At 34.2% G+C, this 13,527-nt stretch overlaps 1 protein-coding gene across 11 annotated transcripts in view; it reads left to right on the top strand.

The window, feature by feature from the left end:
* Positions 1–13,527, top strand: part of CDIN1 (CDAN1 interacting nuclease 1) — a 130,784-nt gene that overhangs the window by 51,913 nt on the left and 65,344 nt on the right. For 9 of the 11 annotated variants that reach the window (XM_074868182.1, XM_074868183.1, XM_074868190.1 and 6 more), the window contains 5 exons: positions 771–850; positions 1,205–1,254; positions 4,097–4,164; positions 9,271–9,336; positions 12,557–12,662. In XM_074868182.1, coding sequence (XP_074724283.1) covers positions 771–850; positions 1,205–1,254; positions 4,097–4,164; positions 9,271–9,336; positions 12,557–12,662 — 370 coding nt within the window. Of the gene's footprint in view, positions 1–770; positions 851–1,204; positions 1,255–4,096; positions 4,165–9,270; positions 9,337–12,556; positions 12,663–13,315; positions 13,465–13,527 lie in introns of those variants that run through there. The other 2 variants (XM_074868186.1, XM_074868185.1) reach the window with 2 other exon arrangements.

The following is a 13,527-nucleotide window of genomic DNA, read 5'->3' as shown; positions in this document are numbered from 1 at the left end:
TCTTTCCACTACTACTAGTAATTAACTGGTATATGCAACTACCCAGATTAAGCATCTGGAGAGAAAATAATGCCAGTGCTTGCAAGGAATGTATTTAAAAATAAACTAAAGGCATCTCCTGATTTATGTTATTTTTTTCATTGTAGTATCAATATCATTGAAGAAAAGACTGATAAATAGTCCTAAATTCACTTCTGATTTCTTCATGTCTTAGATTTATATATTCAGAAATAGCGCAGAAAGCCTTTTGCCAGCTATTAAATACAGTCAGATAAATGTGTCAACACTGAATAAATAAATAAATAAATTTGAAAACTACTAAACTGGAATCAAGTCTATGAAGTGCTTAAGATTGTTTAGACCAAACATTGTTTTTAAAGACTGGTTTGAATTTTTACATATCTTCTTCCTTAAGTTCTCATAGGATATGGAGGTTGATTTGAGTTACATTTTCTTTATACTAAGCAGTTTCCTTAGGAGCTGCATGATGCTTCTGAAGCACAAACTGTCCAGTGAAACTGAATAAGTAAACAAGGGACTGCTTTCACCCTGTGCTAATAAAATCCTTTGGTGTTTCAAGACTTTTAGAGTTAATCGAATCAGAATGGATAAGTAGCTACAAATGTATAAGTTTGTAGTTGCTGGTTGGATAATTTTCAAAATTGTCAACATAATCAATGTTTTCCTCATAAAAATGTGTGTCTTCTCCTGCCAAGTGGATAACTGAGCTAACAGATTTTTTTGTATGTTTTTATTCTTTATTCCTCTAGCCTCCAAAACTCTTATAAATAGTATGCTACGGGACCCTTCTCAGATTCCAGATGGAGTTCTAGCAAATCAAGTCTATCAGGTATTAATCATACTTGTCTTTTTTTTTCTTTTTTTTTTTTCCTGTGGCAATGCTGTTATCTGCCTAGCAGAGTAAAAGATTTTAAACCTCATTTAATTACTGTCATCGTAAACTATCAGTGAGGTCAGGGTGCACCATAAATGGCAGTGCAGTATTTGTGAGGGGAGCATTTCACTTTTTAATAGCTTGCTTTTATAGTGAATAAAAGCATGCAGGTTTTGTTTTCTGTGATTAAATCTGAACAGCATCTGATAGCCTTTTTGAAGAAAAGTAATTACTATTTTTAAGATACTGTTTAACTATAATGGTTTTGTAGTTCCCCATTGCTATACTACTTCTCTTATTTGTCTGCAGTGTACTGTGAACGACTGTTGTTATGGACCACTGGTGGACTGCATCAAACAGTATCCTTTCCCATAAAATTTTAGGTGCACAATTGACGAGCTTAGACTGTGTGGAAGAGATGTGTCTAGCTTTAACCTGACATAAAGTTCTGCTTCACAAAACACGTTTCATACTCCTCTGTTTTACATTCAATCAGCTAGAGGGTCACTGCAGAGCTTTCTCTTATACTGTTTAACAAAATCAGATGGACCACGGGAAGTTGTCAGTTTGGTGGCTACATGGTCATATGCCTGATTGAACCTCTTTGGTTTTGATTAGTTGAAATGCATGTCTGGTTTTCTATTAAGACTAGTTGACCATGCTTGGAGTGTTGGAGTTGGACTAAGATGATCTCTGGAGATACCTTTCAATCTCAACTATTCTGTGATTAAATTAATAAGTTGCACAGATAGTGTTCAACATTATGGCATTGCTTTGTTATGAATATGAGTTTTAATTGGAATGTTTTCAAGTGGAATTCAGGTGTGATTGAGCAATTGGTACTTTTAAACTCATATCTGACATTCCAGTGCAGTTCTTTTACTTTCTCTTCTTAAAGGAAATGAGGCTAGCTTTAGAAAAAACCCTATGTAGCTTGTATTTAAAGGGATTTTTCTTTTCTAGTGTTGAAATGGTTAATTAGAGATCCTCAGTATCCAGTGAGAATACTGGGGGAACTCCATGCAGTACTGAGTATTCCAGACTAAGATGATAATTTGTTCAGAATGGTCACTGCGACCCTAAATCTGTTTTAATAAAGTCCTGAATGAGTAGCTCTTCTGTTTCAGTCTGCTATCAGAGGAACAATTTCAAAATCATGGCTTGCTATCACTGAGCAGGCTAGCAAGGCAATTCCCTCCCAAGCCCTAGAAAATCCTCGCATAAATCTCTGTATGCAGTTTGGGGGAAGATCTTGATTTTACTGTACAGTTGCAGGATAGGAGAGCTACAGTGATGCTTAGTTATGCATGAAAAACACTTGTAGTTGTAATACCTCTGGTGGTCACCCCTTAAAAATACGTTTTTTCCACTAGAAATACTTGCCTGCTATCTACTACAGACTCAGCCCTTCTCCCATTTAACAGCAGCAGGATGGAGTTCTAATTGTATTTGTATTTTGTGGTTTTAATCATAATTTCAAGTATTCATTGAGACTATCTTCAGCATTAAACACAGCTCTCTGAAAGTGGTTTAATCTAATAAATTATACTTTTTAAAAGGTTGTTGATCACTAATTTTCATATCCAGAATTTTAAGATTAATATTTTGTTGATGAACAATCTGGCTATAGTCTTCTGAAAGTGTTATGTTTAAAAGTAATAATAACACATGTAGAATTATGAAGAGTTTTTAAGAATAACCTGCCTGCAGTCTAAAAATGTCTCTTCTATCCCTGTCAGATTCTGGTTCAAGTGAAGTTATTGGATATACACAGTGACATCAGTGAGAATAATGAGGAGTTTTTCAATTCCATTTTGGTGCAGAAAAGTTTAATAATAAGCTGTGTGAGTGCATTATCTGCAAGTATGTTGCTGAATTAGATGTTAATTTTGAGGTGCATAAAATAGTTAAAAATCAATTTAAAGTTAAGGTTTTAAAAGCATAATGTCTTCTGAAGGATTGCATATTGATTTTAAATATAACTATCTAATTATATATGCATGGACTAAAGTATGAAGTCAACCTCTTTGTAAATGCCAAGAGGCTATTTTTCAGTAATAGTTCAGATGCTTACGGGAAACTAGGCTGCTAGATTGCATGAGTAGAAAATGGCTTGTGAGGTTATTTACAAGTTTTGCCCCATGGTCATTGCCATACATCAATAACAGGTATTATTATAGACTAAGTCTAAGTGTTTCTGCTTATGGTGCATTATAAATTCTGTTTGCAGTATTTTTCTTACATTTTTGCTGTTCTTTGTTTGCCCCTTTTGTTCTGTAACTGCTAGTAGAGTTTAACATACTATGTAGTTTCAATTCATAAAAACTGTGTATATATATATATATTAAATTATTCCATACAATTAGATTTTTTTCTGTTCAGCATAAAGTATTGTTCTAAATTAAGTAATTAACTTTAATGGTAAGGTGATCTGTAGTTTTAAGTTTTCCAAAGTTATTCTAAACAGAACTAGGAACTTAACTTATTAAAAAGTAAGATCCTTTATCATGATGTTCCATAAGATTCTTCTTAAAAGCTTCTGGAATAGAAGTTTGACCTCCAGGAGAATACATTAAAAATATTTGATGTGGTGACTTTTTTACATATTGCTAAGAATAGCACATTGGATCAACAGGCCGTCAGTGAAGTGAAAAGGACTTCACTATAAAATATTATTTCATCCTTCCCTGACATTAGTTCATGCTTCTGAAAAATCAATTAAAAGGATGTTTTGTTACAGTAAGATGTTTCAGATGGATGTAGTGCCTATCAATTTCAGAATATAAAGAAAAAAACACTTTATTCTTTGCTGAATTTAGAGAATTGATACACTAGTCAGTAAAGAGCAATTTAAAAGGTATTTAACAGCATGTTTTAAGCTCACACTTTTTTTTAGATTTGCAGGGAAAATAAAGCAAAAATGGAAATACTACCCTTATTTATACTGAATAAATACAGTCTAATGGGTCTTAATTTTGTAAAACGTATGCTGATGATACAGTAGTCTGATTCTCAAAAAGTACTAAATGCCTCTGAAAAGCCCTGTAAGGAATTTCTAAACTTAGAGTTCAAATCACTGATCACTTCTGAAATGCAGATGAGAGCAAATAAATTTTATCATGAATTACTTTACCTATGATGTTTTTCTGAAGTTGGTTCTTTTCCCAAGTAATCTTCCATTTCTTAACCTAAAGCTATCAGCGCTATTGGGCATGAGCATGAAGTCTTGCTGCGAGAAATGCTTTTGGAAAAAAATCTCTCTTTCATAGGTAAGACTCAGTATTAGAGTAATAGCCCATGAACCCTTAACTTCAAATATTTCAGTGACTGTTTACTTAAGAAAAAACTAAGCCTCAACGCTCTTTGTATTAGGTAGTAAAGAAAGAGTAAAAAATGATTGATGCTGTACATGTTATCTTTTATTGATTTAGAATGAGCAGGAACTCAGTTGCCTAATACCCTATATATACAGCACATGCACAGGCTTGCAATTAATATTTTATAGAATAAGTAGCTGAAAAAAATGCTTTAATATCTGCTGCAGTATTACTTTTGGTGTCATGAGATATTAGCCATAATCTAGGCCTTATGAGACTTAGGAGGAAGCATAAGAAATATTAGCTTCAAAACGCTTTATGTATTAAAGAACTGCTAGAGGAGTCACTCATTTAGCTTTCTCTGCAGTTTCTGCTGAATTTTTGCCCCCTGCCTCCCAACCAATGCAAGTACTCTTTTCACAATCCTTATATTTAAAGTTATTTTAAGGATTAATTAGTTAGGAAGTTACTGTCATTTTTTTCTTTTAGCCTGCACTATGTTTCTTGTATATGAGTGCCACTAAAACAACGATTAGTGTTTAAAGCATCATTTCTCTTACTGTGATAATAAACTTAACAATGACTTCTTAAATCTTGGATTCCTTATGTAATAAGACAATAGCAAAGTGAAATGCTGTCTTTTGTTGATGGGTAAGTGTTGTATTAAGTTTGTGTGATCAGGGAATTTTGCTGGTTATACCAGAAACTTATCTCTCCTAAAGCCAGATTCAGGTTAAGATTTTGGAAACCTTAAATAAATTTAAGAAATTAGAAAGACTGTTAAGATTTTTAAAAGATTTATCCATATGATTAAGGACCAGAGTCGGTGTGCTCTTTTATTTTAGAGAAAAATGGAAAAAAGTCAGGAGTAACTATTGCATACAAGCTTGCAAATGACACTATGAAAATGTGAGGAGGTATTTTTTCCTACTTGGCTATAAGAGCAGAGATACAGGTAATAGGCTTAAGCTGTAATTGCAAAAATTATGTTGAGTTAAAATACTAAACAGTTCTAGGAACAATAAGTATAAAACAAACTGCTAGGGAAGGTTATGGAATCACCTTCAATGAAAAATGCAAGGCTAGACTTGACACTCATCCATCAAAGCTGGTAATGAAATCAATCCTGTCACGATACAAGGGAATGGACTAGATGACTCACTAATGGATCCTCAACCCAACGATTTTCATTTTATTTGGCTTGTGCAAGCTTGTGTAGTACACAAATCAGATTTAAATTTTAATGTTTCATGACCTTGGATAAGCATTTATTTTGTTTTAGAAGTAAGCCCTAAGAAATTTGTGCTGTCAAATCAAAATATCTAGAATGGGTTAACTCAGAATATAAAGATATAAATGAGAGAGCTTAATTTACTGTTTATATTTTATGTATACTGAAGTATTGTTTAGTCATGGTTTACAATATGTTAAGTGGTTGTATTTATGATTTCCGTGCATTGCATGTGTCTCTGAGGTTCTAGGTGTGATTCTTTTTAAAAAATAAAAAACCTCAGCTTTTCCTAAGTATCTGCAAGATGAACCCTACTGAACTCCTCACAATAAAATCTTTCCTTTCTGAAAAATTAGTTCTAAAACTGCCTGAAGAAAACCTCAGGGAAACAGAAGAGATGACAGTATTTCCTATAGGTCAACAAATTCAGGCTTTGTTAGGCTATGGGTAAGACTGCATTCCAGTTTTGAAGATGGCTTATGACTCTAGATTGCTGTACTTGCAATTCCATTACTTTTTAACATGTGTTAAACAGAATTCTTGCCGTTTCCATATCAATGTACTATTCTTCAAGAATAGTAAGGTTTTTTGTATCAACTATGTTCACCTCTGCAACAGAGAGTCTTATTACAGAAGAAGGCACAGTCAAAGGACATAGTGAATATAAATTGCCCCAAGTATAGTCTGGGAGCATGAAACAGCTTTTCAGGTCCAGGACATAATTTGTTTGTTTCTAGAGCAGTTAGCTTTCAAAGCTGGCAGATCAGAAGTAACACCTTCAGAGTCACCCAGAAATTGATTGGAAACCTATACAAACTAATGGGGTTTGCATTTTATTAATCCACTGTTCATGAGAAGCATGTCATGTACCACATCCTCTCTTCAGCAAAAACACAGCTCTCAAGTCTTTATCACTTTGCCTGAGATTAAAATGATCAATGGAAGCATTCTCTCAAAACAACCTAAGAGCTTCACTTGCCATACTGAAATGCCAGGAATATCTAGGTACTATATAGGATCTTTATTTTTTTATATCTTTGCCATGAATATATTAGGAAAGCTTTTAGCTATATGGGGAAGTGCTGACCTTTGTCTGGAATCTTATCCTCCTTTGGTTCCCACCATGATGTCCCTCAGTAGTAGCCTGGATATAAATCATGAAATCTGATCAGTGTTTTCTGCTGTAATCTAAAATTTGTAGTTGCTGCGCATTCATGCACCAACAGAAGAATGTTTGGTTTCTTTGTTATATCCAGAGACTAGTATAAGAACAATGATGTGTTAAATGGTTATGATTGAGCGTGAAGTTGTGGTAAAGATGAAGCTGCAGTTTTGTTGGAAATCTAAATTAATGAGGAGTCTGTAGACAAACTACTTATTAGGGGTGTTTCAACATAAATGTCAAATCTGAGGATGCATAAATGTAACTGTCAAAGCTGCTGTGGGCTGGCTTTCAGGCAGTTAAATTATTCTCTTAATCCATGCAAGAGCTAAACGATCTTTTAAAGTGCGGGATGCTACCTCTGTAGCTTCTGGACCAATCTGAAACATACATGGGCTGAAAAGCTAGAACTTATTTTCTTTTGGTGGGGTTTTGATTTTAAAAAAAAAGTTTATGGTGATTGTGGGGAGTTTCTGTAATTCTTTTTCTTTCCTCAAAAAATTATAAAGTTTCAAAAAAACTTGAAGAGATAGTATTATATAATTATGTTCCTGTGCATGATAGACAACTCACATCAATAGCAAACATGGTTTTTAACATACTTTCCAATGTTTATCACTATACTAAATATTAGGAGAAGCCAAGTGAAAACATTCAGAAGCAGATTTAAAACAAAAAACATGTTCTTTTTCAAGCCATGTGTTAGTATCAAACGATTTTAAAAGTAATTGGGCATCCTTGAAAAAAGAATCTGCTGAAGAATATTAAAATAATGCTGATGCAGACTCCAGCTCAGAGAGCTGCCAAGTTGACCTATCAGGAAATGTGTTTACATCTGTCCTGGTTTTCAGGGGGTTTTTTTAAGGTACATTTCCCTGAATTTGTGATGGTGGAATTTGTTAAATGTGAAAGAAAACACTGAATTTCCTATTGCTATTTGTGTGTTCTTAAATAATGAAAATTTCAGCTGGGACATCCTATTGTCTTTTCTAGACTGTTTTAAACAACTAAGAGCGGGTGACAGAGTTGGATAAAACTGGATTTTTTTTTATTTTTATCAAGATTAAGAGATTACATGGAACATTAATTCATTTTTATGTTACAGCATAAAATTCTCTATTCATAGGTTCTATTTAAATTAGAATTTAAATTAGAACCTTGTTAATCTTAACATCTTTTATCCATATACCTGACAATCTAAGTTTGAAAAAATAACCAACAACCAAGTCTGTCTGGAAATCCTAGAAAAGTTTAATAGCTGATCAAGTAATATAATGAAGTGTTGCATTGCAAATATTTGTATTTATAATACAGTGTGCTTACAGTGAAGAAATACTCTCAAATTTCAAAAGAAATACTACAGCTATCAAAAAGATTAAACAGCTACTGAGGTTTACACTTAAGTGAACGTACAAGTTTCCAAAATTACTCCTGTTCCACTTTCAGTATGAGTTCACTATATAAAAATACTACTTCAGACTTATATTCTTCAATGAGAAAGAAGGGAGAAGTTTGCTTTAGACACTTTTAAAATATTTTGATTTCTAAGAGTGTATGTTTTTCCTGTCATGAAAATGTTACTTGGACTCAAACTGCTGACCTTTCAGGATATGCACAAAGTATTCAAAAACTGAGTTCTGAACATTGGCCATGAAACTACTGTCCTAACCTGATAAATGGATTGGAAATAAGCTACCCAACAGTGAGAATGGACCATTAATTTTAATCAAAGGTGATGTAGAAAGGCGAATGGGATGCATGACAATGTCAACAGCCCAGTAGGTGTTAAGGGGCTACACAGCCTTACTTGTTACTAGGTAGTGCCATTAGTTGAGCTTGGGTGAAGACAGAAAGCCATGCCTGGAATTGAATGACCAGGTCACTCCAAATTCTAATGGAGAAATGGTGTTTCAGAAATACCAATGTAATGGTATCGGAAATCAAGGACAGTAGTTTAGAAAATATTATATTAAGGGATTGCTTGGTCTTTTTTATTTTTTTTTTTTTTTGGAGGGAGCATCTTTTGTCTTTTGAGGTTTTATCATCCTCACTCATTGTTTCTTGAAACATTCAGCTCTAACACTGTAATCAGTAGACTTGTATAAATAATGTTAGCAGAATTTCTAAATCTTTGTATGTTCTGAAATCGGATAAATTCTATAGAATGCAGGATGCAAGGGAAGCTAAAATTGTGGCTTCTCTCTCCTTTAATAAATTTCTGGAAGAGAAGGATTTTCTTGTTCACTTTTTTAACAACTTTATGCTAAGATTAAAACAAGGAAGGTAGCTACAGTATATCTACATTTGTGGTTTTGGTAGAATTAATCTTAATGCTTCCTAATGTGGGGAGACTCTTCTTTTAATCAGCAAATATACCTCTTTATTTTGAATATTTGGGGGTTATAAAATACTGTATGACAGCTTGAATTAATGATGTTTATAATGAAGACATAAAAATGCAGGGATGACAAAGAAGCATTTTTATATCCATGCTTCAGGTTTTCTACAAAGGTTCATTTAATCTGACACAGCATTGCATGCATAAGAAAGATATGTATGACTGCATTAATAATTCTTGCACTCTTATTTAAAATAAAATTAATTATGCGGCTGTCTACTTAATAGAATAGTTTTATAAACAATAGTTCTTATTCTTTATGTATAGCTGAAGATCAGCTCCGTGCAAAGGGTTATGACAAAACACCAGACTTTATTTTAGAAGTGCCAGTAGGTAAGTCTTTTAAAAGAATTTTTATTATTTTATTTTGTGTAGAAGTGTTCATGCTAAAATATGATGGCTACTTAAGTATATTATAGGATATTACAAATTAGTCTCTTTTTTCAGTAGCTACCCAGTAATTTTAAGTAATTTCAGTAGCTACCCAGTACTTCTAGTTTGGGTCAGAGAGGTTTGATCATAAGTTGTATTACCTAGTGTTTCCTCTTTGGTCTCTGCATGTTTTTGTCTCATTATCACAAAAAGAAAGAAAAAGCCCAAGCAAGAATAAGAACCCCCAAATCTCTGCTCCCTCTAGCCTGCTCTGCACACTGTCTTTATGAACTGAACTCTGAAATACCTATAATTGTCTTAAACTTCTAGACCTAATCAGTTCAAAGCAGTCTTAAGAGTATAGGTCATTGCGTAAAGGTTTGTCATTGTGCAGTTATTCTTCTGCCGTCACTTTGCATCTAAATACAACTCTGCAGTTCTCTATTGTTTTTTAAAAGCCTGCATAGCAAAGCAAGAAGAAATAAATGTTGGTATAAAGGTCATGTCGAAGTTCATCTACATTTTCTGGTCTTGAGGCCATGTGAGAGGATAATCAGATGACCTAGTGTCTGGGCCATGGCAGAAAAAGCATCCATGTTGTCCAAGTGTAAAGTATAATTAATCACCTTTTGTAAATTGACTTACATGCCAAAAGACTTCTGCTTTGCCTCTGTAGAACACAGCACCTGTCTATGCAGATGTCTACTTTTGTGTCTATCAGAGGAAATAAGAAGGCTGAAAGCACTGTGTGAAAGCCAAACACATGACTAGTTTTTTGTTTTTCATATTGACAACAGTTGGAATTCTTACTGAGATAACTGATTTGTACATTGGTATAAGGAATTGAGTGAGTACAACAAAATGTGTCACTACTCAGAAGTATTTGAGATACCATCTTTCAGCCAAATAATCTGTTATCCAGTAGATAAGCAGTGTCATATATGAGAGACTTCTGAAAAGTTTTTAAAGACTTTCCTTAGCTCAGTGATGTTTGTATTCCTAATCATGTTTCCAAAAAAGAAAAATGGTTCTGATGTTAATAAGAGGTTATATGTACAAAATAAAAAACGCGCTTGTAACTGAAGCACTTTGTATTTGAAATGGTGAGATTTGGCATCCTAATGGTCTGCAATTCACTCTTGTAAAGCTACACTTCGAGAGTTTTCAATTAATTTCTACTCCTTCACTTCCATACTCCTTATTTGTGGAGCGTCTCAGGAAGCTACCAAGGACTTGAGGGGATGAGGGAACGATTGTTTTTTTATCAAGTCTAAATTTAGCATGGAATTACAGAATCACAGAATGGCTGAGGCTGGAAGGGACCTCTGGTGGTCATCTGCTCAAGCAGGTTCATCTGGAGCTGGTTGCCCAGGACCATCTCCAGACAGCTTTAGAGTATATTCAAGGATGGAGACTCCACAACCTCTGTGGGCAACTTGCACCAGTGCTCAGTGACACTCACAGTAAAAAAGTGTTTCTTGATGATCAGAAGGAACCTCCTGTGTTTCAGTTTGTGCCCATTGCCTCTGGTCCTGTCACTGGGCACCACTGAAAAGAGCCTGGCTCCCTCTTCTTAACACCTGCCCTACAGATAGTTATGCACATTGGTAAGATTCCCCAGTACTGTGGACTACAATATACACAATACGTGCCTGGTATTAAGATACTCACTTTTATATTAGAAACACATAAGGTTATTTCTCAGCTATTCAGGAGCCCAATTAAATGGAAACTAGAAAAGCAACTAGATGGAGCTAATCTTTTTAATGCTTGAGAAGGGAAACTGGGAAACACCCAAAAGAATTTTCTTGGGTTTGTAATATTAGCCTATTAGAAAGAGGGTTAAAAATAGCCATTAATTTGTTTGCATGGATTTGTCTCTAAAAATCCAAACATTGATAGTGCATTACTTTTTTCCAAATTATTTCAGTCACTTGAGATTGACAGGAAATCATTTTCTACCTGTTGTCCAATCTGAACTAATGTACGGCAGAGCTTGCATTCTCTTCTTCATGACACGGTACATAGCTAGGAAGGCAAATGTTTCTTAGAAATTGCTTCTTAACTGACTACACAGTTTGTGCCTCAGCTGTTATATCTCCTGGGGTGGGGAGGTATTGGGGGTGGGGAAAGGATGTAGTATAGGCCTACACAAGTTAGCTTGGTTACTGGTAGCAGAGTAGTGGTGGCATATAGAACTTAGTGTGGTGACTTCATGAGTGAGTTACCCAGATTTCCTGAGTAATTTCACAGTCTGTGGTCAGTCATGCTGCCAAAGCCTCTTCTAATCTTTCTGTATTGTGCTTCTGGGTCTGCGTGCTCTTTGAGTACCTCATCCCAGGTCAAACTTAGGCTAAGACATCATGGATGTGAATATTATAGGCAACACAAAATAAAGGACACATTTTAAAAGACCTCAGTAATGATACCCCACATTACCTTTTTTGGAAAAAGAACAATCTTTTAGAGTGATTCTCATGGTTTCTCCTGCAAAAATTAGGTTGTCAACTTCAGAAAGGACTTCCCTTTTACCAAAACAAGATAGTGTTCTTAATATTAGAAGTTCACTCCCACAAAAAATGGGGAAGGACATGAACCAGAGCAAATCCCACAGCACTAAAAAAAAGAGAAATTCAAAATTACACTTTTTCATATAAGCCTTCTTATTCCTAACTTCTTTCTGGTGAAGCATTACTTACTTTGCAAAAGTAAGGAAGCAGATATATATCTATGAAAAACTTCATTGCCATTCTCACACCTTCCACTCTGGCTTGGTGAGAAGTTTCTGTCTTTAGCAGCTTAGCTAACTTCTTGTTATTCACCAGAAGTTTCCAATTCCTTACCTGACAACTCCTCTCCAGCAAAGTAAGGGCGAAAGTAGGATGCAATTTCACCTTAATCTAGTCTCTTTTACATTCTGTGTTAGAATAAATGCAGATCTGCAGAACATGGTATAATTAAACTGAAATTGATATCATTATCCATGAAAATATTTTCTGGTACTTTTTTTTAAAAAATGTCCTATGTGCATATTTGAGAGATATTTTTACAAATATGTAACTCTGTTGCAAACATGAATTATATGGTAGATTGGGGGGTAGATAGGATATTCCCAAACACATTCTTATAAGCTGTTGAGTGTGATTTTCAGTGTTCGGTTTATTTTCTGCTGTCACCCTAGCTGTTGAAGGACACATAATTCACTGGATTGAAAGCAAAGCCTCATTCGGTGATGAAAGTAGCCACCAAGCCTACTTGCAGGACCAGTTTTGGAGCTACTGGAACAGGTACATTTCTGTTATTTTTCCTTATAGATGCATTTTAAAAATAGTTATTGGAAAAAACACATTAATAATCTGGCATTTTAAATGTCATTAATTAATATGTCAAATTGGAATGCTGAAATATTTCTGAAAAAATCACATCATAATTGTTAACATGCAGCAGAGTTATATGGTGATTTTACAATGATGCTAGATAACAGAAAAAGTTACTTTGGTACAGAAGTTATATGTCAGGTTTTTTAGTACCTGACTTTGAAGGAAGATTTTGCTGTAATGTTTTTTTAATAGCAGCAATGTGCCAAATTTGTTACAAAATCTTCATAGTCTAACCAAGTGGACTTTGTGTGTAAAGAACTTTATTGCTCATTGTCATTTTATCAAGGTCAATACTGTTTCACTGGGGTTTTTTAATAAAGTATTTTTTTGTATGTTACCAGTGTTTTAAGCAGTAATAACAATTATCTTCAAGCTAAAAAAAATGTAGTAAGTATTTGCAGGAACATAAGGAGGGAAATAAGTTATGCCAGACAGAATTTTTGAACTTGTTGATGGTATTGGTACAAAGATCTTTTCTTTTAAAGATGGTTAAAATAGTTCTGCTTTATTCTTACAAAGGTCATAATTGTATATATTTATATACCTCTCCATGGTACTAGAAGCTTCCTCAGTGGAGGACTTTTCTTCAGAAAAAAATCTTAAACAAGATGCTTCATCTTCAGTTCCATTTTTGTATGTGGTGGAACCCTAAACAAGGTAGTAAGTGAGGTAAATTAAAGTTTTAATAAAGGATTTTTAAAAGCATAAATTTAGATGTCTGCTCAGTGTTCACAAGAGAGTATCAATGAAATCTGAAGAGATAGTGGAGAAG

The sequence above is a fragment of the Strix uralensis genome, chromosome 4 (genome assembly GCF_047716275.1).
Source record: "Strix uralensis isolate ZFMK-TIS-50842 chromosome 4, bStrUra1, whole genome shotgun sequence".
NCBI classification, from domain to species: domain Eukaryota; kingdom Metazoa; phylum Chordata; class Aves; order Strigiformes; family Strigidae; genus Strix; species Strix uralensis.
Note: the sequence above shows the minus strand (reverse complement) of the source record. Positions and strands in the feature narration are given on the sequence as shown.